Source organism: Fringilla coelebs (assembly GCF_963513975.1).
Source record: "Fringilla coelebs genome assembly, chromosome: 6".
NCBI lineage: Eukaryota > Metazoa > Chordata > Aves > Passeriformes > Fringillidae > Fringilla > Fringilla coelebs.
The window spans coordinates 40,865,511-40,892,942 of record NC_140034.1 but is presented as its reverse complement, the minus strand read 5'-3'; the positions used below and the strand labels follow the sequence as shown (position 1 = coordinate 40,892,942).

Sequence of the window (27,432 nt, the reverse complement as noted above, 5' to 3'; positions counted from 1 at the left end):
AAAAAAGAAAAAAAGAAAGCTGCAAGTGCAATAACTTACTTCAAAAAAAAGTTAAAAAGAATCAAGCTGCAAGACCGTTTGTTCTTTTTTAATATTCCACTGTAATGAACTGGTAATACATGGTTGCATAGGCAATAACATTGCATGGCACAAACCTCATGTGGCAACATTTAAAATGATTTTTTTTATTCTTTTTTTCCTGAACATTTTAAAAACTTTTTTATTTTTTTCTATGTTCTACCCCAGGCCATTAAGCTAAAGAGAAAAAAAAAAAGGTAGCATTTATACAAGGTTACAATATTTTACAACAAAAAACCAATAATATTGATTGAGGTTTGTTTTCTTTCTTTCTCCCAGTCTCTCTTTCAAGCACTGCACACCTAAACCGATATATTATTATACATTGAAAACTGTCCTTCAAAATCAGTAGTATAAAAGTCCTAGCTCTACCTACCTACCTAGCTATGTGGGGGGAGTGGAGAACCATGTTACCAGCAAAGAGTTAAGGGGGTGTAAGGCTGTTCCCTCGCCTCCTCCCAGCTCCCTTCGGGAAGCTGCAGAGGCCTGAATGACTTTCCATCCGATTCCACCCCCTTCCCATTTGGGTTTAATTTCTCCCTCGGTCTGTTTGCTTTTTGCTGTGTCAGTCAGAGCAGCAAAATAAACATGGGGCTCTGCCTCTGCTTGATTATTTTTCAATCCTTTTCCAAGAAACTACCTTTTTGCCTTAGTTTGTTTGGAGAGTGTTTTACAATGTGCTGCCCGGTCTGAGTGTACTCTGGGAATCAGGGGAACGCGCCTCCTCCGGGGCAGGAGGAAAGCAGCAGGCAGCCCTGCTGGGCAGCACACGGGGTATTCCTGGACCGGGCTGGTGATGCATCCCCTCGGCTGACGGGGCAAGTGAAGCCATGTGCGCTGCAGCTCTGCGACCTCACGTGTGACAGACACATTGTCACTGCGTGTGGCCTTTCCCTAACACCCTGCCCATGCCATGGCTCAGGCCAGGTGTGTCACCCAGCAGGGATGTGCATTCCGGCAGGGATGGACGCTCGACCCTGCCATGAGCTTTAGAGGAGAGGGAAGGTGGTTCTCTTTTTAGTTTGCTGTCTTGGTCTTCCTCCCTGTAGGCTATACCCAGGTAGGTGCTGGGGCAGTGAGACCTGAACTGGGTAGCATATCCTGGAGGGGCAACTGGAGCCTGATGGGAGTGCAGGTGGGTGGCACTGCTGGCAGTAGGTGATGTGCCAGGGGGCTGACCTGGCCCCTCCCCAGGAGCTTGTTGAGGCACAGCAGCCCAAAGAGCCTGGACCCTGCAGGGCCCAGCAAGCCCAAGCCTAGTTCCCCACTGGTTTCAGTTGCTACCAAAGCCCTAACTACTGCTTGTAGGCAAGAAGTGCCTCCAAGTGCTTGGCAGCCAGTGGTACCCAACCACTTTTAAGCCAGTGCCAGGAACCCGTGCTGCTCTTGCTATTTACATCCTCCTGGTCTCAAAGCTCTGGGACATCTCTGGTGTTCCCAGCCATGGGCAACATAAGGCAGCCACCTTGTAGGATACCTGCTGCATAGCCAGGGCCAGGACTGCTTGGGAGAAATGTTTTGCTCCTTCCTCCATGGGGCTGGAGGGACAATCTGGGTGAGCCCAGTTTGCTGGGCTGCACCCACAGAGGATGCCACCATGGGCATGGCAGGTGTTGGGACGGCTGATGTTTGTGAGACATTTTGGTGGTGGATGGGGATAAAGCTTGCAGCTTTGAAGGCAAGTCCAAGCCAGGGAATTGTGATTCAATGTATAGATAGGAGTAAAATACTAAATAAGAAATAAATAGAGAAGAAAGTCATAAATAGAATTGAAAAGTATTAAAATAACAACAATAATAATAATTAAAAAAGGTATCATCATGGTAACATGAGATTGCAAGAACAGCACTGACCCTGTGACCTTTAAGAAATGCAGTAGCTCTAGGCTGGCTAGGTTAAGATACACATGCATATATATATATATACATATATATAAGCATATATATATATATTTATACAGTTTTTCATGTTAATTTAACAGCTAGTTTTAAAAACCCTTTTAAATTAATTTCAAAAATGTGTTTGAAGTACAGATGCATGTAGCTTAAAAACTACCAGAACTGCTTCTGAAGGTTTGGGAGGGACACCCCTTCCAGAATTATCCAGAAGTGTGGGTGCAAGGCACTGTGCCAGAATGGCAGCAGCACCCAGGGAGGTGAGGCAGAGCCCGATGAGCAGTGGGGCTGCCTGCAGCTGGAGGTGGGGAGGGAGCCCTGCACAAGGGGGTCCAGGGAACAACATTCCCCTTGCCTCGTGGGGTTTTCAGGCAGGCTGAGGGCTGGGCACGCGCAGTGGTGTTTAAATTAGACTGAGTCCAACATGTGCTTTCCACATGAATTTTAAGGTGAGAGAAAGTGGGGGCCAAGCTTTTCTAAATGCCAAGTCTGCTGCCAGGACACTCTCCTCTCTCTCTCTAACAAGACAGGGATACAACACTTAATCCTCTGGGCTGTTAAACAGCTCCCATGATATACTGGCCCCGCGGAAGTCTGTGAGGAAAAGCTACTCTTTAACTTCAGTAGGGAATGCAGCTAAGCTCTTGAATAGATACAGCCCTCCACTGGAGCTGCCTTTAGAGCTTGCAGGCTAAGTGAGACCTGTCCCCATATGCCTGCCTGCCCCACTGCCCTCTCCTTAGCTCTGTTTGTTGCTAATTGCCCTTGTCAACAATGGTACTGGACTGTTCAGGCAGCAGCCCTCCACTGATTGCCTGCTGACATTGGGAAGCATCAAGATCTCCAGTGTACCTGGGAAAAAGCTCAACACTGTGCCCAGCTGCCTGCACAAATCTGATGGACAAATTGCTTCCTGCCACCAGTCCCTGGGTAGCTGGGAAGCTCAGTGGCTTCTGGGGTACCCTGTGGGGATGTACACACCTCCAACTGGTCAGCATGATCCTGCCTGGTTTGGTGATCAGCATCACTTTCAGCATCTAAGCCACCATGCCTGAGGTCTCAGCTGAATGTTTAGGCTGGGATGTAAATCCTGGCTGCTTGTGATGGGAGAGGCCCTGGTTATGCGGATGATGCATGCTGGCTCCCTGTGCCTGTGCATAGCAGGGAATGCATCTCTCAGCATTTCTGAGGAGAGAAAAAAAACACTACTACTGGTGGGTTTTTATTCCAGTAAATATTACTTTTGACCTAGCAATAGTGTGTCATTAAGGTAGTGTATTGACAGTCTAGGCACTATGGAAATACTTGTATGGCTCATTAACCTGAAGCTGGACATTTGGTTGTAGCTTATTTGGAACTTTTTCTGAGACCACTAGATATTCCTGGACCTTAAACCACAAGATCCCCTAACACTGAGCATGAGGAAAGAGGGCAGGGTGACAAACCAGTTTTTCTGGGAGTAGTATGCTATAATTCCCTTACAAATCTTGGAGATGGCTACCCCAGCTCAAGCCCAGTTTGCAGAGCTACACGGTGTGGCTGGTAGTGCTCAGCTGACTTTCAGCTTCTCCTTGGCAGTATTTCAGTGGGGTAAAAGGATGTTCCAAAATTATTCCGTGCACTGTGATCACTGAAAAACTTGTAAAGGTTTAGCCTTGCAAAGGAGATGTTACATAACAGCTCTGTGCAGGTAAGAGCACTGGGATGGAAAAGCAGAGAGGCATGTTGGTTCACACAAACCAGAGAAGTTCTGGTCTCTTCTACTTCCTCTGCAAATGAAGAGGATCTGAGGTGGCTGGAGATGGGGCAGTATCACCTTGTTCTCCCCTGAGCCCCTCCCCAGCCTGTTTCCTTTGCTGTCCCTGGTGCAGAGATGCCCGCAGCCATTGTGTGGAACAGGGCACTGGGGTGGAGGGCTGAGGGAGGGCCTGTCATTGCACATGTCTGACCCCAGGATGAGGTGTAGGAGGGATTTGGTGGCCTTGTGCCACTGTGGCAGTGTGCTAGTGCTTGAGCTCTTTCTTAGAGCAGTCTTTCTGGGGACTTGCAGATTTACATAGCAGTTGTGCTTCCCCGCCAGAGCTGCTGTCTCTAAACTGAATAATTCCTGACCCAGTGAAAGACAGAGGAAATCTTTTCCTGTCCCACCATGCTTGTGAGGCTCAACATAGAGCGTGACTAGGGAAAGCAAAGCCCAGACACTCCCTGGGGCATCAAGCCATGCTGGAAAGCTTTTGTTTGCTGGGGTGTATCTCCATCTGGGTCACCAGAGAGCTGGCAAAGACTCTCAGCATGATAACACCATGTTATGGTGGGTAGAGGGGCATCCCCTTCACAACTCTGCTTCATCTCAGAGTACAAGATGGAGTGGGAGCAGGGTAGAAGGAGGTGGGCTAATGTTGCCTTTTTTCTAGCTGCAGTTATCTTCCCAGCCCTGTTCCCCACACAGCTGTGGGAAGTCGTAGCTCCCACTAAAATGATCTTGGCAGTGTGAGAGAGTCTCTTTGCTGGTGCCAGAGTCCCCATCCAGTCCCCTGCCCGGGGCAGAATATGTGTGTGAGAGTGTGTGTGTGTGTGTGTGTGGGTGGTGGGATGGGAGAAGCTGCTGAAAGGCCAGTGGGCTCTTGCTCTTTGGAAAGGCATGTCTGGTGTCAGAAAAAACAGCGGGAAGAAAAAATGCCCAGGTTGTTGGGGAGGTGGCAGTGAGGAGGGATGCATCCCATCCCAGATCTTGACGGAAGAAGTGCCGCTCCACAGCCTCCCTCTCCCTGCCTGATCCCAGGAAGCTGGGAGCTGCCACGCTCATGCTGGAAACACTCCACTTACATTACCATATGTACTTTACATGCCTAGGGTAGCTAAAAGTGCTGCATTCAGATCCCCGAGGAGGCAACTGCTGTCTGGAGTCCAAGCGGATGGATGTACTGGGCTGTCCCCACGAGCTCTCTCCGTGTCTGGCGGGCACCGGGCCGCAGCCCTGTCATGTCGCCCAGGAGATCGCGGCGCTGTGCTCCTTCGCTTTCATCCTCAGGGCAGCGATGCTGGAGGTCTTGCGGTCCGGCTCGCTGTTCAGCTCGTAGCCATTGAGGCTGGGGCTCATGCCGGCTGTGCCGAAGAGGCCGCCCATGTGAGTCTGTCCCACGTGGCTGCCGGGCCCGGAGACTCCGAGGAACTCGGAGACGCCGCCGGCCGCGTGGGGGTGGGCATGGGGGGACATGCAGGAGGGCACCGTCTCGCAGGGGACCACGCAGGCGGGCACGGGGGAGGCTGCTCCATTGTTGCCGATCCAAGAGGGGTTCTGGATCTGGGGGTGGGAAAAGAAGCGTCAGGGCTGCCCCATGCAGGGTATTTTGGGCAGCTGGCCTGAGGGAATGGCCTGTGTCCAGCCCCGGCCTGGCAGGGCAGCCTAGTGGAGGGGCAGGCAGTGAGAAGGGCGTGCAGTCCCGTCTGCTGGCCCCTGCAGCACCCTCAGCCCTGCTGCAGCCCGCAAATCCACTCCAAAAGTGTATGCCGGCCTGGCCAGGGGCAGGGAGTGCAGCAGGATTACTCACAGGGAGCAGGATTGTGCTCCTTCTCTGCCACAGCATCTGTTTATTTATTCCTCTCCCAGACACTCCTCTTACTTTTTTTGTACCATGAGCACTTTTCTCAGCAGAGGAAGCTTTGTGTCATCCATGGTGTTTCTGTGGTCCTACTCATTACAGAAAGCAGTGCTGTGAGGCTGCTCATCCACCATCCTTCTCTGGCTCGGGGCAGCTTTCCCTAGGCAAGGGCTATTTTGTACCACACAGACATGCCTGTCAGAGCTGAGCCCCCAGCACAGGCAGCTTCATTGCCCCTCTGCCCCAAAAGGGCCCATCCAGGCAGCATCACCCACCCTGCTGCAGAGCAGAGCCATGCAGGGCCACCCCAAGAGATGATCTGGGATCCTGCAGTGCCACTCATAAGATGATATTGCAGAAGAAGAGAGGAGGGCTCAGTGTTTGGCAGTGGGGATAGGTGTGTTGCTGCAGGGGGATGCATGGGCATGCAGGATGAAAGCAGGGAGGAGGTGAGCAGCTGGCTGGAGCAAGAGAGCAAAGGGCCCTTCATCCCACTGCCCCTTTCCACTGCTTGCCCTTGGGCCCTCTCTGATCTCTTACCTCCTGCATATTGCTTTTCAAATTTTTGATCTCTTGTGCTGGGAGAGGAGGGCAGTATGGAGGGAGAGAGCAGTGTAAGTTACAAAGGCAAGAGAAGGACATGCTAAAAAGGCTGCTGAGAGCATTCTCTGCTTGAAAAGCTGCTTTGGCATCTCAGCTGTTTCAAAAGGGTTTCTTGTTCAGTTTATGGGAGACGCCAAGCGGGAGAGAGGTCAAACACTCCCGGCTTGGCTGCAGGGTAGCATTGGTACAGCACTGGCTGGGAAGGCAGCTGACAGGCAGGGTGTTAGGGAGGGAGGGCTTCCAGCAGATGTGTGAGGACAGTCAGGTTCAGAGCATCATGCCTGTAGAATTGTGCCCTTCAGCAAATTCTGGGTGGTGGGAAGAGGAGTGGAGGAAGGCGGGAGCGCTTTCTGCGGCACAGCCTAGCCCTGGAGCTAGCAAAGCCCAGTCTGCCTGGCATCATCTGAAGTGTTGTGAAACTGGACCTGGCCTAATGTTGAGGAGGCTATTGTGCTGACAGGTTTTCCAAGACAGGAAGCTAAGGAGGAAAGGCAACCCTGCCACTTGCTTCCAGAGTCAGGGCAGGAATGGTTTCAATAGGACTCAGAAGCAGCCTCAGGTACCCCAACAAGGCTGCTCCCTCCCTTCTTCCTTTGGAGCATAAATCTACAACTCCCTTGGGAAGCATCCCCAGATGTCACCAAGTGTGCTGTGTGTGCCACAGCCCATCACTGGGAGACTGCTGTGGGAGTTTGCCAGGGGAAAAATGCTTTTATCCAACCACCATGTCCAAGGGGCATCAAAACCAGACGCGGTAACAGGAAGCCTCCCTGGGATCAGCTATTCTTTAGGCATGAATTAGCCTTTTGGATCTCTTTCAAACCAGGGGAAAGTTAGTGGGCAGCAGCGCATGTGCTAGGATGTGCTGAGCAGGGTGACCTGTGCCCAAGGGTGCTGCTCTGTATCACACAGAGCTGGGCCTGGTACCTGCTTTAAAGATGGCCACTCTGGCCAGGGCAGGAGGGAGCCAAGCAGAACACCTGGCTAAAAAACTGCCCTTCAGCCCTTCAGTGCCTGGCAGTATAGCCCTGCTGTCCCTGCAGCCTTGCCTAAGGGCAGGTGGATGTGCCTGAGAAGTGAAGCATGGCTCGGGGAGGACTGGGGCCAGAGGCAGCATGTCCAGCAAGCACAGTGCCTGGGCAGGAGAGTGCACTCACCTGGGCGTAGTTCTCAGCACGGGTGAGCAGAGGCAGCTCGTAGGCGGTGGAGAAGTGGGTCCGGACCTGCTGCATCTGACCGAACCGCTCCCGCTTGCGCCACTTGGCTCTCCGGTTCTGAAACCACACCTGGGGAGAGGCGACAGCGGGGCTGTGACCAAGGGGAGCCCGGCAGTGGCTGGTAGCCCGGCAGCCCTAAAGAGCCCACCAGAGGGCAGGGCCACACCAGGCGGGTGGTTTTGTATGGCACGGAGAAATGCCATACGTGCTCTGCAGGGGAGAGACAGTCCTTCCCTGCTTCTCCTGAAGGTCTGGGGCCAGCCTGCGCTCCTAGAAAGGGAACACTCCATGCAAAAAGGGACGTCTATCTTCTGGTGCACAGCCTCTAGGGACATTCCCAGCTCTTGCCTCCCACGGCCTGATTTGCCCTGGAACAGCCTGTCTTCCTCTCACCCCTAAATCTGCGTTACCCAGGCTCTGCCTGCAGCTCTCCTGCTGTCAGCCAGTCTCAGAGGAGAAGTGTGAATACATCTGTGTGTGCTGCTGCCAGGCTGAAAACAGCAGTGATGGGGCTTTCCCCAAGACTAATCCTGGCTATGATGATGCCATTGACTGCAGCTTGCATTTCTCACCAACTCCCTCATTTTTCTTAACCGCAACAAGAAATACAAAGCCGAACACCCCTTCCCTCCTTAGCTGCAGGAAAGGACAGGTGTCCTTCTATAGCATCCTTTGGTTTACACTGAGTTTTCTTTGCAGGGTTTGCTACTCTTTACTTCACAGTGCTGCTCAGATCCCTTCAAGGCAAAGACCAAAACTCTGTTTCTGCTCTTATTTTTACTGGCTTGACATCAGTGTGGATTATTGCACTGTTGTCAGCACCATTGCTCCTGATTTGCATCAGCCTTGGAGAGATCAGAGCCTGGCCCAGTGTCTTCAAAGCCTCTTGAAGCTCGTGAGTCAGGGAAACACATCAATCAAGAGCTGCTTTGAAGGCACTGAGAGATGAGGGCGATCACCAGGGGCTGGGTTGTGCAGGTCACGCCAGTGCATGAAAGGAGCAGTCCTAGAGCCTCTCAGCTCTGCTTCGAGTTTTACACGGTGACTCGCTGCGGGGGGCCAGAGGGGGTATTGCTGACAAGCAGCTTGGCCCTTCCCACGCCTGCTTGCCAGGCACCTGGGGAAAGCAGACGCCAGGTAGGAAGCTCATGTCTTCGCAGGACAGCAGGACAAGCCAGGTACTTGGCACAGGGTAGGATGGCAGGACAATTTTTGCAGGGGCAGGAGTGCTGCGGTACCTGCAGCCTGAATCTGTGCAGCCAGAAGCTGCTGCGGGGAGGGCTTCGGTTTTCTGGTCTGAGCTGACCTTCCTGCTTGTGCTGGAAGACTTGTTTCAGGCTCTCCTGCTTCAGTTTCTGCCTTCCACCACATAGACAGCCTTGTGCTGGTCTCTCGCAGCCAGGCCTGTGGTATGAGTCGGCAGCTGAGGGTCTGGCCACGCACTGTGCTCTGCTTTGGGCAGGGAGCCGATAGCGCAGCTGCCAGGCACGTGCTCCTCATGTGGGCTGTGGATAGCACAGGGTTCAGTGCCCGGCCCCATGGCCATGGCAATGCCCCTGGCACAGGCCATCCACAAGCTGGCCAAAGCAGCAACCCGCTATCAACCACCTACCCCAAATCAAAAACCCCGTGAGTGTTTTCAGCGGGCGCAAAAAGCACCGGGAGAAGCATCCCAACGTTATCCCAGCTGCGCACACGCTGCACACGCAGAGCGTCCTACTGGAGCAGGTTTGATGCCTCAGGCATCTGTCTGTTTTTCTTCTACCTCTTCTTGGCACAGCCACTCCAGCCCAGCTGCAGGCCAGTCCCAGGGCTGGCCTGGATCACGCCGCTTTGATCTGCAGATTCAAAGTTAGCGGTGGTGACCTGGTTCCTCCTCGGGCGGAGGAGGCCCCGCTGTGCACGGAGGGGTGCGGAACAGGTAGGGAGCAGAGTGCCGGCTGTGCACGGGCTGGGATGAACATGTGCCAGGCATGCACAGCCCTCCCTGTGCGGGGAAGGCCCCGGCTGCCTTGCCCGCCTGCGCAGCCCACCTGGGAGCAGGGCGGCCGAGCTCAGGCCCCCATGGCAGTGTGTGGCTCTGCAGCGGGACCTTCGAAGGCAGCAGCGCAGGGTCTGCGCCCTCTTCTTCCCAGGACAGCACAAGACCTGCCCTGACAGAGCACAGTGAGGTCTCAGCCTCTGCTCTAATGCATTCATACATTGGATTGAACAGAGCAAAGTGCTTTAAACTGGCAGTCCCCAAAGTGCCACGTGGCTGGTGGGCTGGGATGATGTGACAAGTCATCGCATTAGGCTGAAGAAGAAGAGTGTCTTCAGTCCAAATGTCGGTGTCACAGGCACCAGAGACACTCTGAGAGCTGACAGTGAGCTCTGAAGCACTTGTGGCAAGGTTTGGACTGCTTTTTAAAGCTTTCCTTTCTCCTCTGGTCCAAATCCTTATAGGCTTCTTGGTATCTTGCAAATGGGTTTCTCCAGGCCTCCACAGTGCTCCGGGGAAAACAAGACAGGCATGGCAACGTATAATGTGAAAATGTCAGCAAAAAACCTCAACTAATCCTCAGTATTTCCACAGTCTTAGAAGACACCTGCTTTTAAAAAGCAAATCTAAACCCGAACAGAAGTTCATTTTCCTTTCATTGCCTGTCACTCCTTGTCAAGAGCGGCTGTTGTGGGATGGGAATGTGACAGCGGAGGTTGCAGTGGCTAGTGCAGCATGTTCTCTGGGGTCAGGACGGGCTACTTCTGCTGTGCAGCAGCCAGCAGGCACTGTGGACTGAATCTCAGAGTTAGCAATCACAGTAGGAGTGTATGGTAATGTCATGTGTCCAACTCCTGCAGACAATGCTTTGATAAGCCCTGATGTACCAAATCAGCCTTGTAAAAATCTACAGAACAGAGTATGTTTCATGTCTCCATAAAAGTTCAGCTATATGTGGTACCTAAATCCATATGCATACACAGCTGATGTGCTCTTGGGGGTGGAGAGGTCAGAAGTGGCCTGAGACAAAGCAAGGAGGCTCCTGCTCACTCTCCTGCTGCCTCTACCCTCACACCCATAGGGCACTGCCAGTCTGCCCCTGCCACCAAGTCCTGTGTGCCCTGTGCAGGTGGATGGGCTCAGTTGTGTCTTTACCCAGACCACTGGCCATGTCTGGATAATTTAGGACTGCATCACTGATTTTTCCTTCCTCCAAGTTAAAGGAAAAGGTGTTTTCCCCTCTCTCCTACCTGTGCCATGGCAGTGGTGGGTGAGGCTGACCTCTGCACACGTGGTGGGTTGGTGGCAGCTGTGGGGTTGTTGTGCTCGTGCCCTGTGCTCAACACCCCTCATTGCATCACTGCTCTGATGCAGGTAAGAGCTGCCCACCATGCTCAAGTCTCTTGTGCTTTTCTCTCTTCTGGCAGCCTCACAGCATCCATTCTCACCGTTCCTGTCCTCTCACCCTGCTACCCTCTTCTCTCTGCTCAGCCTCCATCTGTCTGTGTTCAGGACCTCATCCCTCTGTGAAAGGCCAGGCTGTCTCCTCTCCTGCCAGAGATGGACACCAGCCCTTTGCTTTTCATACTGGAAGAACAGAGCCAGAATTCATCCTTGAGTGCTGAAACTGGACACCATTTTATCAGTGGCCTGGAATGGGAAATTGGAGCCTGGGATGAGAGAATTGAATAACTTGAGCTTGTTTTCATTTCATGTTTAATTTCCTGCAGGCTTAGCTCAGTCTTTCCGCTCCTTCCACCAGCCTCCCAGGGTTTTATGGGGGAAAAGGGATCAAGATATATTACTTCTTGCTTTGCTTTGCTTTTTTTCTTTTCTTTTTTTTCCAAGGCGGTGATTTTGCTACAGCGGAGTTTGACATTTCCCTCTCACTTTCAAGCCCCCGCCGCATCACAGGGTCACCACCAAAAACATTTCATTAATGGTCCCAGCAATCATAAAGCTGGCTCTGAGGGGGGCTGGCTGAGGGGTTATATTCCCTGGCTGTGAAGCCTCCTTCCAGTCCCATCCCTTTCTCCTCTCTCAGAGAGCAGTCCAGGAGGCAGATACTGATAACTCAAGAGAGATAAGCAGCCAGGGCCAGGCTGGCATGGGCTTGGCATGTGCCTGTGTGTGTTTCTGTGCAAGGGGAAGGAAAAATGTGTGAATACATGTGTCTGCCTTGTTTTTCTAGTGTCACTGCCTTAGACATCTGCTGCAGACCTGGATGAGCTGAAAGAGCCTCGAGCAGTAGCTGGTACCAAGCAGAAGCTCTTTGTGGGGCTCTGCAGCCCCAGACATGGAAGAGGACAAGAAAGGAATGGGGGATATACATGGTGCATAGGACCTACATGAACACAGCCCCCCCTGTGCACCCTTGCAGGTTTGTGGCTGAGCCATAGCAACCTCCTCCTGGCTGTGCCTCTGCACAGAGCTTATGCATGGCTCCCACTTTGGAAAACAGGGATGTGCAGTATCTTAATAGTACATGGAAACAAGGGGCAAGGTTGTGGGGAGTAGACAGGAAAATGTTGCACTGCATCACAGGGGGAATTAGCTTTTTGACATTGTCAGACACCAGTACAGATGGCTGGAAACTGAGGCAGGCAAGGAAATGGAGCAGGAGAAGGGCCAGGCTATGGAATTCCACTGCTTCACAGACAGTATGGTTCACCTCATGTATGCTGCTGGCACGGGCTCTTACCCAGACAACAAAATCTCCTGCAGCTACTTCACTAATGAAGCATGAGCTTGGGAAAGGGATGGAAGAATCAGAGCTGCAGAGCCTGTCTGGGCTCTGCATCTGCTCCTGCCTGCAGTGCAGCTGGTTATGCTCCCCAGGAAGCCAAGCCAGGCCAGAGGGGATGACCTCCAGCCAAAAGCTGTGAGAGGGAGCATCACACCTTAAACCTGCGTCTCGCCCTTCTGCCATCTTGCTTTGCTTAGTTCAGCTTTGCAGACAGATTAAGTTGGCCTCCAAAAAGTCATTCCAGGGCAGGATTATCTCTTAGATGACCATATCTTCCTTGGGAGAGGGGCTACTGAGCTTTCCTCAAAGCCCATGGGGCTGCAGCAGGCATGTGCTCAAACACCCCACAGCAGCCAGAGCCTTTCCCTGCACAACGGAGGGTGTCTGAGTAGCTAGCAGCTCTTTGGCTTGTGGGGGGAAAGTAGTGAGGGTTTGGTGTCGAATTTGTGATTTCCACCCTCTAGTTCTTGGTTCTTGCAGTAGGCATTTGCTTCACCATCAGCCTCCTGAGCTGCAGCCCCATGCCCGTACCCACTCTTGGGCTGTGAGCTCATGGCCCTTGATGCCATGCTGCTGATACTGGAAGACCCCACAGAGCAGAACTGCCCAGGGCTGGGAGACCAAAACCAAGGCTAAACAAGCTATAGAACAACCCAGAGGTGGAGACAGGCACTAGGTTGATCCACTAAGGCTTTGTCTCCAAGAGCCTCCCTGATGGGAAGAGCAGTCACCCCAGACTGCCCCTCTGGGGGCTGCCACTGCCATGCCAAGGCCACGCAGCTCCCTAGCCAGCAGCCTCAGCCCCCGGGAACACATCTGAGATACCAGCCCTGGGCTGCCTCTGAGCCTTCCCAGCCAGCACCTGCTGCTCTGGGCACAAGCCTGCTGGTCCTGGCTCTGCAGTGACAGGAGTGTGCTCTGCTGCTGGCAGCACGGCAGCCTGCATCACGAGGTGCTGGCCCGGTGCCTGCCCATGGCCCAGGTCGCTGGGTCCTGCCCAGCAGAGGCAGGGAATGACTGAAATGCTTACCCCTTTCACCATGGGGTAAGTGCATGAGCAGCCAGGCCACTCAGACAAGGCCTTCAGCAGCTCTGTCACACGAGCCCTGTCATCGCCATCCCAAGTGAGAGGTGGAACTGGCAGGGAGGCTGTTCTTGGCTGCCTGCTCCAACAGGCCACTGGCACGCTTATCTCAGAGCAAGCTGAAATTCCTCTTTGCCAAATATACTCCTGGGGAGTTCTTCTGCCCTCGGCTGAAGTGTGATCCAGTCGTAAAGTGGGGCAAAACCCCAAAATGAAAGGTCATATGTAAGGAATGTGTAGATTGCATCTGCCTCGCCTGCCCTGGCTCTGATGGACAGCCCTTCACACTGCCTGGGACAACACAGTAGCTGCAAACCCTGGCTCAAAAGTGAGCAGGAGGAGCTCACCACCCTCCAGCACCTCATTCTCATTCCTGAGCTGAAGGAATGTCATGCACTGTGCAGCCAGTAACCCGATGCTATGCCTGGCCTCCCAAGAGACCCCATTAGCACTTGTGGTGTGTTCTCGGGAAATGAAGAGCTGCATGCAGTGTGGCACAAGTAAAGAGCTGATGTTTGTAGCACTGCCTTGCTCTGCCCATCCTGTGGTGCTCAGCATGCTGCACTCGGGACCAATGGGAATCGCATTGCTGCCTACTGAAACACAGCCACGTCCAGCCTGAAGAGAAACAGCTGTGGGGAGGAAGGGCACACCAGCCCTGAAAACCAGTTTAGGCAAGCATACAAGAAAAGTTCTGCTTCTGGTTGAATTCAGAAGTGAATGTACAAACTAAAATGGACTTAAGCATGGCTATGGGCCTTATTTGCAACAACTACTCATAAAGATTGAAGCAGAGGCTGCCTGGGAGCTGGGAATATTCCTGGTATAAAAGATAGAATCAGGTGTCTCCATGGGCCAATTATTCTTGATGTTAGTGCCTGACTGACAAATGCCTGCAGACAGAAGTGACAGGATTAGCTGTGCTGGAGAAGGAGCTGGCCACCAAGGTGTGAGCTGCGGATGTCCGCCCTGTGCAGTGGTGCTCCTTTTTGCACACATTTCTGAGCCCTGACATGCCTCCTGCTTAACCTTGACTCACAGAAAAGAGCAGTAGTCAGAGAATCATTCCCTCCTGTGATGTGCATTTTGGGTCTGCTGGCCCCCCAGGTCAGTTCAAGGGAGCTAGTTCGTGAGAGCTGGCACCTGCGTGGGTGGGGGTGATTGAGAGGAACAGTGTGGCTGTTAGGCTCTCCTGCTCCTCCTGAGGTGGTGGGTACACCTTTTGCCTCCAGATCTCCAGCTTTCAAGCAGTCTCAGCACCTGCCAAGCAGCAACAAGAGCTGCCTCTCTTGCATCACCACATGTTCTCTGGCGCTGAACTCCCAGTCACCCTGCAGCCCCATGTGCCAGAAAGAGCTGATGGTGTGGAAAAGCTTGCTCCCACTCAGACTAATGAACCTGGGTCCCCTGCAAGCCTCCTGAAGAGAGCAGGTTTTGTGCAAGCTTTGTTCAGGGTGGTGGTGAGGCTTACCCACCTGCTGTCCCATTAGCTCAAGGGTGTTTCTGTGAACACTGGATTGCAGGACACCAGACCAAATAAAGGAGGTGACACCAGTGTCAGACGTGGATGTACCTCCTTGAGCATTCCCTGTGCCACAGGCTCTGATTAGGGCTCAGCTGCCTGCAGCTTATGGTGGGGCTGCAAGGGAACCTCAGAGGGTTTTTGCAGCTTATGCACCCCTCACCCAGCCCCAGGATTTCCCCCATACCTGTACACGAGCCTCGGTGAGGTCTGTCCTCATGGCTAGCTGCTCCCTGGCGTAGACATCGGGATAGTGGGTCTTCTGGAAGACCTTCTCCAGCTCCTCCAGCTGGTAGCTTGTGAAGGTGGTGCGGTTCCTCCGCTTTTTGCCCTTGTTGCTCTCGGAGTCAGCCTTGTCCATGGGGCTGGGGAGGTCTGTGCTGGCCCTGTCCTGGGGCACTTTCACCCCGGCCTCCTTCACGCTGAGGTAGCTGCTGTCCATTGCTGAAGGGTCGGAGCTTGGCTGCAAATCAGGCTCTCCCAAACCGCTTTCCTTACCTGTTTCAGTGGGAGGTAGGGGAGGGCAGAGGAGGGTGGGTTTGACCAGGGGTAGGGGGCAGGGAGAGAGAGAAAAGGAAACACATGTAAATCTTTTGACCTATTTTGCCCAGCACGGATGGGCAAGAGGAGGTTGGGGCAAGCTCTCTCAGCTCCTGCTCCCTCTCAGAGACCCAGCTGGGAGGATGAGCCCTGCTCAGGGACACACACACCCCCCAGCAAGACCCTCCTTCAACCTCTCAACACCCACAACAGGGTTGAACATCATGGAGCACTACATTCCTTGGTCCTGTCCACAGGAAAGGTCTCTGAGAGGTACCCATCTGCTCCTTGCACCATGCAGGTGCCCTGCCACCGGCCCATCTGTGCTCCCCTGCTGAATAACACAGTGTAGAAAACCAGGAGTACAGAGCAGCCACGCTCGGTGCTCGGTGGGATTTATTTTCTGCTCCTGCATTCTCAGGCAGTGCCCGTGGGTCAGCAGGGGTGCTCCTGACTGACACCCCCAGTCACCCCCACAGCCTTCTGCCAGGACTTGCACTACTTTTGGCAAAGAGGTTGTGAAAGGGGAAAAGGACAGTTTGAGACACCTGCAGAAAGAGCACCCCGTGTGTGCAGGGCAGAGAGAAATGAGAGGAGTGTGACAGCGGTCTGGGGCACTGTTCCTGCCTGGTTGCCCTCCACAATTAGTAATTAATGAGACATGACATATGAGAGCAGTATGGCAGGCAGGAGGAAGAGGTTTCAACCCCTGAACCAGTGAACTGGTTCCTTTCTAAAAACCACCTTTGTACTTTGTAAACAGGGTATCTGCATCCTCAGGCACAGGCACTGTGTGTGTCCTCTCCTGCAGACCTCCTGCCTCCAGTGACAGTGGTGTCCCCTTCCTTAGCAAGAGTGATGCTATGCCAGCAGGACCCTGGTGGGGATCTGTGGCTCTTCCCTGCCTGGTGCCACTGCTCTGCATGGTGGGCTGAACCCAGGACACAAAAAGAGGGATCTGTGTGAGTAACTGACCACCTGCCATGTAGTGCACAGCCAAGTGTCACACCTGGCCACGTTTCTGGCTGAGATCTTTGGGCAGAAAACATGGTAGCCCTACGGCTGGTTTTAACCTTGAGCCACTATGCTCAGTTCCTAAATGTGTGGGAAGTGATACTGTGGTATTTTCTATTCATGCCCTCCTTACTAAGCCAAGAGCACATCAAGCGTCTCATATTTTTTTGAAATTTCCCTTTAGTCTATTTTTAAAATTTACCAGGTCAGGATCAGTCTTTCTGGGAAACAGTTCCACTATTTAGTGATGTCCCCACTGGGAGCTTTTCCCAGGCAATGTGATTGAGTCATTAATGCCAGCTTAGGCATCTTAGCCTGTGTCTTTGGCAATACTCCTCTCTTAGTACAAAATCCTTTTGCTAATTCACTGTGTATTTACAGTTTAGCCCCTCTATGAACAGCCCTGTCACATCTTCACAGCCAAAAGCCCATGGAATTGTTGTGAGAAGGTGCACAGTGTACAAGTCCTTGCCCATCTCTCACTCTCGCAGCTGGAAGGCTGCACTGAGATGATTGGGTTGAAACCAGGAGGGTGAAATGTAGCTGTCACCCTCAGGCATGAGAGCAAGGGTGGCCCAAGTTTAAGCCTGGGGGAATGAGCTATGAAAGGGATTTGGGGAGAAAATTGCCCAGGTGGGACAGAGGGCTTGTGGGCAGACCTTGGATGAAGGCAATGGAGTTACCTGCTGCTTTCACCCTACTGTGATCTCGGATTTATTGCTTTCTCTAATATTGTTCCTTCGGACTTTTGAGGAGCTCTCTATAAAGCTTACCAAAGCTTGATGTCTATCTCAGCTCTCTTTGCTTTGATCCTTGGGAACATTTTGCAAAGATTTATGCTCCCTGGGTTCCAGGACCAGTGTCTAAGCCAGTGACTGACACACTGCCTCCTCTTTGAACCTGCCTTCTCCAACTGACTGGCCTCTCCCACTGCTCCTGGGGGATGCAGGTGGACAGACCTGTCCAAAACGGGCTGGGACGGTGCCCTGCCCCACAGCTTTGGTCAATCATAAGCTATGGACATGATATTTGTACTTTTTACAACTGAAAATAAAACAGTTCCAGAAGGTCTGCAGTAATGGACTACCATCTATGAGACTCAGTAGAAACAGAGTAATAAATAAAGTATTCCAAGAGGTTGGGTTTTGGGTTTTTTTTCCCCCTTTCTCTCTTTCTTTTATTATTTATGATGTCAGGGAGCTCAGTACATTTTCCCCCACAGCTTTGCTCCGGCTGCCTCCCTAACTCCTAAGCCCCCTGCAGCTCCAGCAGCATCAAACACAAGACCTAAAGCCTTTCCTTGGGAAATCCTCTGCTGGTTTTTATCTGCTTCAGGAGCTCAGTTAGCTGGGGAAAGGTCTGCACAAACACACTCAAACACACACACACAGAGAAAAGCGATGTGTCTGTTCTAATTTCATTGACAGCATAGCTCAGACTGCAGCTGAGAGCTGGGCCCAGGATTTTCAGCAGTGATAAGTTATCTCTATCACAAAGCATCAGCCCCAAGGAGCAAGAACTGTCCCTGCTGCACACACAGTGGGTGTTCCCTGCCTGCTCTGCCAGTCCAGAGCCCTCCATGCAGCTCAGCCATGCTGCTCTAGTGCTCCTGCATTGCAGCAGACATGGGCTTCTTCACCTCCAGCCCCTGAGAGCCCTGGTAGGGATGAACTGTTTCCATGGGAGGGGCAGAAACTCTGGATGGAGGGCCTGATGGCAATGCTGGGAGGGCATGGTGTGCATCCACCCTCAGCTGAGCATCCCAAGAAGCAACTCTCATTCCCTAGAAGCAAGCCCCCTGACCTCAAAGCAGCCACGCTAACTGCTGAAGTGAAACAAATTGCATACATCTGCATATGGATATGCCCAGACTTCCTGTAACTGGAGATGGCCTCAAAGTTTCAGTGCAAAGTTTGGGGTGTCTGTTTCTAATCAAACCTAGAGAGACCTTGAGTTACATATTGTGAAGATCTCTATGACAAGGAGCTAATGTGAGCACCACTGCACCCTTACAAGCCCAACAGCAGAGCTTGGTGCCTCCTTCCCTGCTTGCCAATCCATCCTTGCCCTCACAGCAGTAAAAAGAGGATATTTTCTGACTTCCCACAATTATACCCTGCTCTCCCAATGCCTTGGCTGCCTGCTAGATGTCAGCACTCCCAAGACCTTCCCTGAGTCACCCTGTGTCATCTGCCACGGGACAGTCCAGGATAACTGGGCATGTGGGCTCCAAGTATCTTGCAGCTCCTTTGGGCAGGAGGGATGCCTACATTCCCACTTCTGCAGGGAATATGCAGAATAAAGCCTTTCAAATCTCACCACGTCTGTCCTGGGAGCCCTTTGGAGGAGAAAGAGGGTGCAGGAGACACAAGACCATATTCACCTGTGGCCATGAGGTAAGGCCCTGAGACAGCAAGGCATTGCACTGCTCTGCTGATGCACTCCTGAAGGGAACAGTCATCTTTATCATGCTGTCAGAATGTTTGAATTCACAGTTTGTGTCTGTTTTGTTCCTCAGGTGTGCTATTTTGAGAGGGTGCTGAAGTAAAATCTTTGCTATGTACAATCCTATCCATGGAATTTCATTTGGAGCGAAGTCAGTTTGGTGCATCCACAGGAATGGACACTGGGGCATTTCCAACACACAGCTTTGGTTCCAACTTGAAATGGTAGGTGTGCTTTGCAGAACACATGCATGACAAGCCACAGCTCCTGCCTGATAGTCTCCTTCACACAGACCCTGTGATGGCAGCCCCGCAGCCCATAAGGCTGCAGGAGAGCAACACAGCCAGCACAGCCAGGGACACAGCCAGCACAGCCCAGGGACACAGCCAGCATGGCCCAGGGACACAGCCAGCACAGCCCAGGGACACAGCCAGCACAGGGCAGTTTCCCCTGGGCTCCAGGTAAAAAAGCCTGCTGGGTCTTGCCACTGCTGATGTACTGCTCTGGCAACATCTTGTCCAAGCTATTACAGTCTCAGCAAGAGCTGATGCTATCCCAGTCCTGGGAAGCTTCAAAAATAGCCTGGAACTCCCGCTGGCGTGTGGCAGCTCACAGACATTGTCTGCCTGTGGACAACCCATGTCCAAAGAGCATGGCACAGGTGGCATGGGGCTGCACCAGCCTGCCCCTCTGCTCCCACACTAAATGACATTGGGGCCTTCTGCCTTCCTGTCCAAGTGTGGGCACAGGGGTGTTCCCCCCTGCCCACCCCCAAATTCCATGGCCTCCAGTGCTGGCCACTTCAGGGTGCCTCTCCTTGCCTGCACAGGCATGGTCTGACTCCTCATAGCAGTGGCCCTCAAAAAAACAACAAAAAAGAGCCCTTAATTTCATTCTCTTAACTCTTGCTTAAATACCAGTGCTAAATTTTTGCCTAGAAAGGGCTCAGGCAGTGTATTTTACACTTCTTACCAAGGGAGATTTGCACCATAGCCCAGCCAGCACACCTCAAGGACTTGGCCAATTACAGGAACCTTATCCACCTCCTATGATTTTGCCATAACACATGCTGAAATGATTATACTTGTTTCTAGGCTGTCTGTTGCAGTCTTCTGCCTCCTATCTGTCACTGAAGTCTAGAAGTCAGCAGAAGACTATTATTTAAAAAACATCCACATTTTGGATTATATAGGAAAAATCCAAGTGACTGAATTTTAGACATATAAAGACCCAAATATTTAGGTTTATTTCTGTTCAGGGAGTCAGTGCTCTTGCAGTCTGCACTGAAGAAAAGATTTTAATGCTCTTTTATTTGTATGTGGCATCACTGATTTTATATGCAACGATCAGATGCTTAATCATACTTTCACTCTTGTGAAAAAAGTGAAAAACTGGGCAGCATTCATCTCTTAAATGCAGGTGGTAGAATTCTAGACAGGACACAAACCATTGGCTTCATTCTGGAAGCTGCAGTTACCATTTGCTGCTAAGCAGAAGCTGGTTGGAGCATCTCCATTTCAGCTCTGGATAAGGACAGGTATACAGCCTGTGCATCCCTTCCAGACCGGGCCTCCTTTGGTTGATTCTACAGAACCTGAAGGAAGGCTGAATATGGTCTGTGCTGTCCTCTGCTTTTGGTACAGCATTCACTGACTTCCCATTGTGCTCCAGAGACCACTGCATGAATGTTCTCATCTGCATGGACACTGTCCATCTCTGCTGAGCTTGTCAAAGCTGCTGGCACTGCTGCTCTGCTGCCTGCAGCCTCCTGAGGCTCTACAGCAAAGGGGACACACTCAGTGGTTACTCATGGTGGCCCTCACAGGCTAAAAATAGCTGTGAAATACCTGATCACCTTGGGGAGCTAATTACAGGCAGAGTGAAGTCCTACAGAAAAGTCTGTTTGAAGAAGAAGAATGAAAGGGGGAAGGAATGTTTCTCTCTGATGTGCTCCTCCTCACCTCACCTAGGACTCCCCTCTTTGAGAAGAGACTTATTTTTCTGCTCAGAGCATACAGCAGGAACAATGCTAAGGCCTGGAGCAGAAAGGTCTAAAACCCTCCTCCTGTTCCTGAAAAGCAGTCTGGAGACAGCATCAAAAGTCCCACACAGTAAGCCCATGGGTGGATTTTCGGTGGCCCTGAAGCCAGTGTATAACTTTAGTCTCTGGCTCTACCTCTGCTGTGTGCCTGGGAGATGTTTCTGTGGGAGTCAAATCCACCTCAGTCCTGGCTGCACTTAAGCCTCCTAGTTCCTGGCTGGCGAGTTCTCCTGGACTGAATCACTGTATGAGTTTGGGGACAGACAGCTTGATAAACATTAGCTCTAGTGCTGCTGAGAAGTTTACATCACAGCAAGCCTTGGGAATATGCACTATTTACTTGGGAAAATTGCTGTTCCTCTCACTTTTACTCTGAACTAGATTTTCTCCCCAATACAAACATCTGGTTTTGAGGGCATGTGTTGCTTTATTGCCTGATTAGCTGGATTCACACACCCTGTGGCTACTTGGGGAGAGCTCAGCATTGTCTGTACAAATGCAACATGTGCTGCTTGCTCCTCTTTCATGTTTTTTAAAGGACAGTAACAAAACTGGCTTTTACATAAACAAATCAATTCTGAAAACTCTGCATAGAAGCTGTGGCTAGAGAAAAAGGCACAGCTCATTCCCCAAGTCCTTTTTCATGTGGCACATCCATCTGAAAAGCAGGGAAGTGCTGACTAGCAAATTTTGAAGGCACAAAAATCCTTCTAGCAACCTGCTGCAATTGCAGTTGACTTTCTGGCTCCCAGAACATCATATGAGGAAAGATCAAGAAAATGTACTGCCATTACCTCCATGGAGAGAAAATGAAACTGCTCCATTGCATACCATGGCTTCCTCACTACTGAAGGTGAAGGGAGATTATTTCTTATGCCAATATTCTGGAGTTGGGCATCTCAGTTCTCTCTGATGAGCCCAGTAATTTCCCAGTGACATAGTTTTTTCCTCCCTGACACCTGAAGGTCTTCAGTGTTGCAGGGGGTGACACAGTGCCTTGGGGATATGCCAGGATCAGCCACAGGATGACTTTTTAAGTGACAGCCACCTCAGTGACATCAGAGCCTCATTAGATTCCACAGAGGTGTCCCCAGGCACAGGGCTGGGGGTGATCAGCTACAGGTTTGCAGCATGCCAGGCCATGTGCAAAGTTTGAAAGTATGACAGACAAGATGGGTCAGCTAATGCATTTTAAAATACCGCATTTCTCACATGTCCCGCTGGCATGTCACAAACAGCTAGGGAAAAATGGTGGATTTCTGCTCCATCCTACTGGTGTCTCTGCCTAAAGCAGTGCTTGTGAACCAAAGCAATCCAGAACCCCTGAACTGATATATCCCCAGTGAGTACCAGCCAGGGAAGATGGACAAGGCAGACAAGTATGAGAAGGGGGCTTGAAAAGGCTTTCAGTTTCCTCTTGGCTCTGGTTTTGATACCTTTTGGATAAGTGGTCTCCTCCTTCCCAAGCAGTCCTGTATGCCTTGCCATGACAGTGATCACCTGAGGGTCTTGGTTTTTCCTAAGCTCTCAGAACCAGATGTAAGCGCCTAACTGCTCTGAAGACTTAGCTCAGTGCTGAATGGATTAAATACGTGATTTCATTAAGAAAAAAAATCAGCATCACTAATATTGGACAAAGTATTGAATCTCAGTCATAGCCTCATACCTACACACAGAACAGACAGGTCCTCAGTGCTCTTTGCTGAAGACTTATGCTCTCCACAGACAGGCACTGTAGGGTTTTGCACTGTAGGGTTTTGGAACTCTGCTCTGCTCCTGTCTGAGCTGAGTTCTCCTAATGGGACATCCTTACTGGCTGTCAGTATCTGGAGCAACATCTGCCCAATCCACTAGGTCTACCTTACTTTGGGATCATTCAGTTCTCCCTCTGTTGTATTGTTTTTAGAAAAATCTAGATCCAGCAAGGTTGCTGCTCCTCTGCTTGGATGCTATCTCCAGCTGAGTTAGTGACAGTAGCACCTAAGGCAGCCGGGATTCAACCCCCTCCCTGTGCTGCAGGCCCTGCACCTGCAGCAGGGAGAGGTAAAGCTGTGGAGCTCTGGGGCTGACAGCAGTCAGTGCCACTCAGGGCCTGCAGTAGCACTGAGTGCTGTTCACATGTGAGTGACAGCTGAGGTTGATGCAGGGCTTAGGGCTAAGCTGTCGCTCTGAAAGGAAGAGCATAAGAGTTCCCATCAGATGGAGATTTATGCATTTCATCTTAACCTCACCTGTGCCATTTGGCCACCGCATGGATCTGAAAAGATCCCTCCCCTGAGCACTGCAAGAGAAAAGGGGGCTCTTTTCCACAAGCTGTCATCTTCTCCAGAGGTTTCCCCTGCAACCAGTCAGTGCCTCTCTCCTCCCCACAACATGCCCTGGACATTTCCCCTACAATTTCTACCCCAGGCTGTGTGCTGGATGAGCAGGACCTCTGCTCTGACAGGGTGAGAGGGAGGTGTGAGGCAGTCATGCAACCTTCCACACTCCAATGTGTGTGTTGCCTTCCATGCCAACTGCACACCAAGTGAGGCCCCACTGGCCATCACCTGCGACAGAAGGTATAAATCAGCCATTTAGTTAAGGAGGGAGTGGGGGATTCTACTTCCTGCTGGTGAGGAAAGCTGGTGAGACAAAGCTGCCTGAAGGGAGATGATCCTTGCTCTGATGTCTGGCTATGGCACAGTTTCATTCCCTGCTGCCAGCTTGCAGAGTGATTCACCCCATCCTGTGGGTCGGTGCCTGCCTGGACGCTGTTCACGTCATCGGGTTGGTTGGTCTGTCTGCCTCTCTCTGCATTCTTCTGTCTGTCTGCTTTGCAAAAGCAACCTCCCTGCAGCAGAGACAGCCAAACATTGCTGAAGTTTAGCTGCCTCCCAGAGGTGACTTCTAGTTGCCTGTTTTGTGCTGCTGGTAGCAGGGCTGGACCTGCTACCTGAAAATTGCTGACTGGGAAGAGGGGCAGTAGGAGGGAGGTCAGGGCCATTTTGTAATGGGCTGGGCAAGAGCTCAGCTGCATCTGCATTATGAAGTCCTGCTTCAGATTAATGACAGATGAACTTCAATGGCTTGTGGGCCCTGGCCAGGGCGGTGTCCAGCAGTCTCTGCCAGGCTGAAGCAGCCAGCCTGTGGCCCCAGTCCAGCAAGGCACTGCAGCACATGTGTGTCCCTGGACTACCCTTGTGCTCAAGTGCAGTGTTATGTACTTCAGATGGGCAGTCAGGCAAGCCCAAACAAATCTTCCCAACGCCACTCCCATGGTGCTCCTTGTGTTTCTCAGTTTGGGGCCTCAGGTGCCCCCACGGAGAAGACTTGGGGACTGCTGAGTCTGGATGAGATGCTGTGGCAACCCCATTGGAACCCAAGCACAACACAACTCAGGGGGATTTGAGTGCTACCAATTACACTTAGAAATTGGAAAGCAGGAGTGATAGAAAGCTGGAGTAAAAGCAGAAAACAACCAAAGTTGGCTGAACCTCATAGAACCACAGAAAGGGCTGAGTTTAGACATTGAGACAAAGTTTGGGCAAGGTTTCTTAGCAAAGCAGTTCTGTTGTTCTTCAGTTTTATACAGCTGATTAGTAAAGAAAGGCCCAGATGAGGGGAAAAAACCTTTCAGCCCTCCCCAAACCTGCCTGTTCTTGGAAGAACATCTATAATTTATTTCCATTTCAACTGCACATTGCAAAACTCAAGGCCAGCCAGGTCTGGGAAAATTCCTATGAGCACTGGTCTTTTAGAAGCATTCCAGAAAGAAATTAGGTTTCTGGCTACCAAACCCACTAATTCACCATCACTGGGCCTGGGCAACAGACTGGCATCAGCTTTTACTGGCAGAGAGCAGTAGGGCAGCAAAATCCCAAACTGAAGCAAAAAGTGGCACAACCAAACTGGGACCTTGCCAGCCAAGACACAATAACCAAGAGCAAACCTGAGAGCAGCAGGTTGTTCCCTCTGACCTTTACACCCTCATCATGAGGTGGCAACTCTGCTGCAGCCCCACAGGGGTTTCCTGCAGAGGAGATCCTAATGCCAATTGGGGTGGGAAAGCCCCAATGACTCCTGACATGATCTGAAGGTGGCAGCAGCAATGCCTGGTACTGGGCACTCTCATCCCTGGTCTCCATGAGCCCACATGCAGTGCAGGGGGTTCACAATGACGTCAAGGTCTCTCTGAGCTTGAGAGTTGTTTTGAGGTATTGAGGAGACATGGCTGCACTCATGGCCTGGCCATGAACTGCAGTGTGTCTATACCATAGCTGAGGAGAAAGGGCAAAGACAGAAAAATCCTTCTCAGACCGGCTTGCTTGGAAACTCCAGTTGACCCTGACACAGTCTAAACAAATATTTTTTTTAATTACTCAGAATGTCCCAGTCTTCTTATATGTATCCCCAAAGACTGTCATAAAATGTCTGCAGAAAGTATTCCATGAACCTCTGCTGCCCTGCACTAGAGGCACATATTTCAGCTCCAGTCAAACTGAAGTTTAATAAACCCTTGGCCTCTGTAGGTTCCCTCCAGCCTCTGCAGCAAACAGTTCTCCCCTGCCTCAGTCTGGCTCTGGGTCTGTGTCCACCACTGGTGTTCGCCATGAGCTGCCAACACCGCTGCAGCCTCTAATGGGAGACCACCATTAGTTGTGAGTGCTACTCTCTTACGCCTCACAGGTTTTCTGCTGGGGCTGTGAGGAGTAGGGAAAGAGTGTTTGAAACTCTCCCTCATTTGTCATCAGCTCTGAAACATATGTACCAGCTTAGGGCTTCTCTGGGGCTTTAGCTCCACATCCTTCATAACCCTGAAGAGAGAAGGTCTATGTTTACTATGGAGTCAAGATAATCTAAGTCTTTTGAATGATTCTAATAGCTGACACAAGCCACTGTGCTTGGTAAAATACTGGGAAACCCTGCTTGCGCCATGGTTTAGGTGCAATGCTTTCCTCATCCAAAAAAATACTTATGTGTTGTTCAATAATCCCCCTTTAATGAAGTTTTGCCAATTCATCAAGGAGTAAAATTGATAGTCCATTACTTGACCAATTACTCTCATGAGATACTTGTGCAAGAGCCCAAACACATGGTTCCCAAAGGAAAGGGATGAAAATGATTTACAGAAGCAGTGAGGCAAAGGTTTATTGATAATGAGGCACTAAGAGGAAATGGAATGGATGTGCCTAAGATTCCTCTAATAAATGAACAACAAATAGAATTCACAATCAGCAACTTACATTTTTAATTTTGAGCTGAGAATAGCCACATTCACAGACTCACAGATTATTCTGAGTTAGAAGGGACTCAAAAGGATCATTGAGTCCAAGTCTGACGTGAATGGCCCATATGGGGATTGAACCCAAGATGCAGGTCAAATGACAGTTATTAAGGAAAAAAAATCCATTAAGTAGTACTGAGCAAGGAAAACATCCACAAAAGTGTGCTCTTACTTGTGAAAGGGGAGTCATGAATTGCTCAAAGGGTAAACTGTGCTTGTCAAGTAATTCAGAGAGCTATGCACTCTGAGGTCAGAGAAAGGGATTTCATTTCACTTGAGAACTACTTCACCTTGCAACACATATAATTGTCACCAGGGGGGAAAAATGATATTAAAAAAAACCAACAAAACAACCAAAAAAACCCAGAAGTAGTTTTGCATGAGCCAAGAGCATTTGACCTTTACTTTCTACTCCATCTCTTAGTGTCAGTTCTTTTCCCAGACTGTGCCTGGTGAGCCACATTCCCACAGTGACTGCCCATCCTGCACATACTCTCCAGCTAAATACTTCTTGCTTTCTGTGTCTTTGGATCACAGACACTGGACCCCTCTCTATGGTGAGCACTTCTCTGTTTTCTCATCATCATCCCGTGTTGGAAGGTGATGGTTATTTACTGCATGGCATCCACACCCTGTTCAGCAATATCATCTGGGCTCCCCACAGCAGCCACCACACTCTGCCAGAGGGTCCCACAGAGATGCCCAAGTCACAGCAAGCCCCTGCTATTTCTTGTGTTGTGTGGATGGCAAAGTGACACGCAGCCACCAGGTACACAACACACACTCTATCTAAGCCTGAGTTTTAAAAAAGCGCTGTCTAATGTTTTTGCAGCCTGGAGGTGAAGGTCTGTGCCTCTCAGATGCCCTGAATCCTGCAATACCTTTGCATCTTGGCCTAGTAGATCTAAACCCCTATTCAATCCAGCACACTCCTTCAGAACAAGTTTCTGCCACATCAAAATTCCTTATCCTTATCCCAGGCTTTGCGCCCCTTCATTGCCCGGGTCCAAGCAAGGCTGGACCAACTACTGGGGTAAATGGCCACTGCAGTAAGTTCAGACCTGGTTGAAAACACTCCTAAAACATGAGAAATCTGCAGTGTCTTTAGGTGTGAAAATCAAAGGTGTCACTACTGAGACAGTTCAAACCACAAGTCCTTATGGCTAGCTGTTGGATAATCTTTCAGAGGAAAGGCACAAAGCATATTTCCTACCCAAAGCCCAGCTCCACTGTAAATCTGATGATCTTGTTCCACAGCGCAGTATAACAGAACTTATGAAAAAAGTCATAATCAGATTTTTGTTTTTCCTGACATGGAGAAAACAAAAATGTGCTTAGTTTTAGTTACATTCTTGGAAATGGCTTAATTGATTCAGAAGAACTTTAAAAAAATGTATT

General features: G+C 50.9%; 1 protein-coding gene across 1 annotated transcript in view; it reads right to left on the bottom strand.

Moving 5' to 3' along the window:
• Positions 1 to 4,953: 4,953 nt before the first annotated feature.
• Positions 4,954 to 27,432, bottom strand: part of ALX4 (ALX homeobox 4) — a gene marked incomplete at both ends in the record, with an annotated part of 38,325 nt that continues 15,846 nt past the window's right edge. Inside the window, 3 exons of the mRNA XM_084207644.1 lie at positions 4,954 to 5,277; positions 7,336 to 7,464; positions 14,916 to 15,226. Of these exons, the coding sequence (XP_084063770.1) occupies positions 4,954 to 5,277; positions 7,336 to 7,464; positions 14,916 to 15,226 (764 nt within the window). The remainder of the gene's footprint in view (positions 5,278 to 7,335; positions 7,465 to 14,915; positions 15,227 to 27,432) is intronic.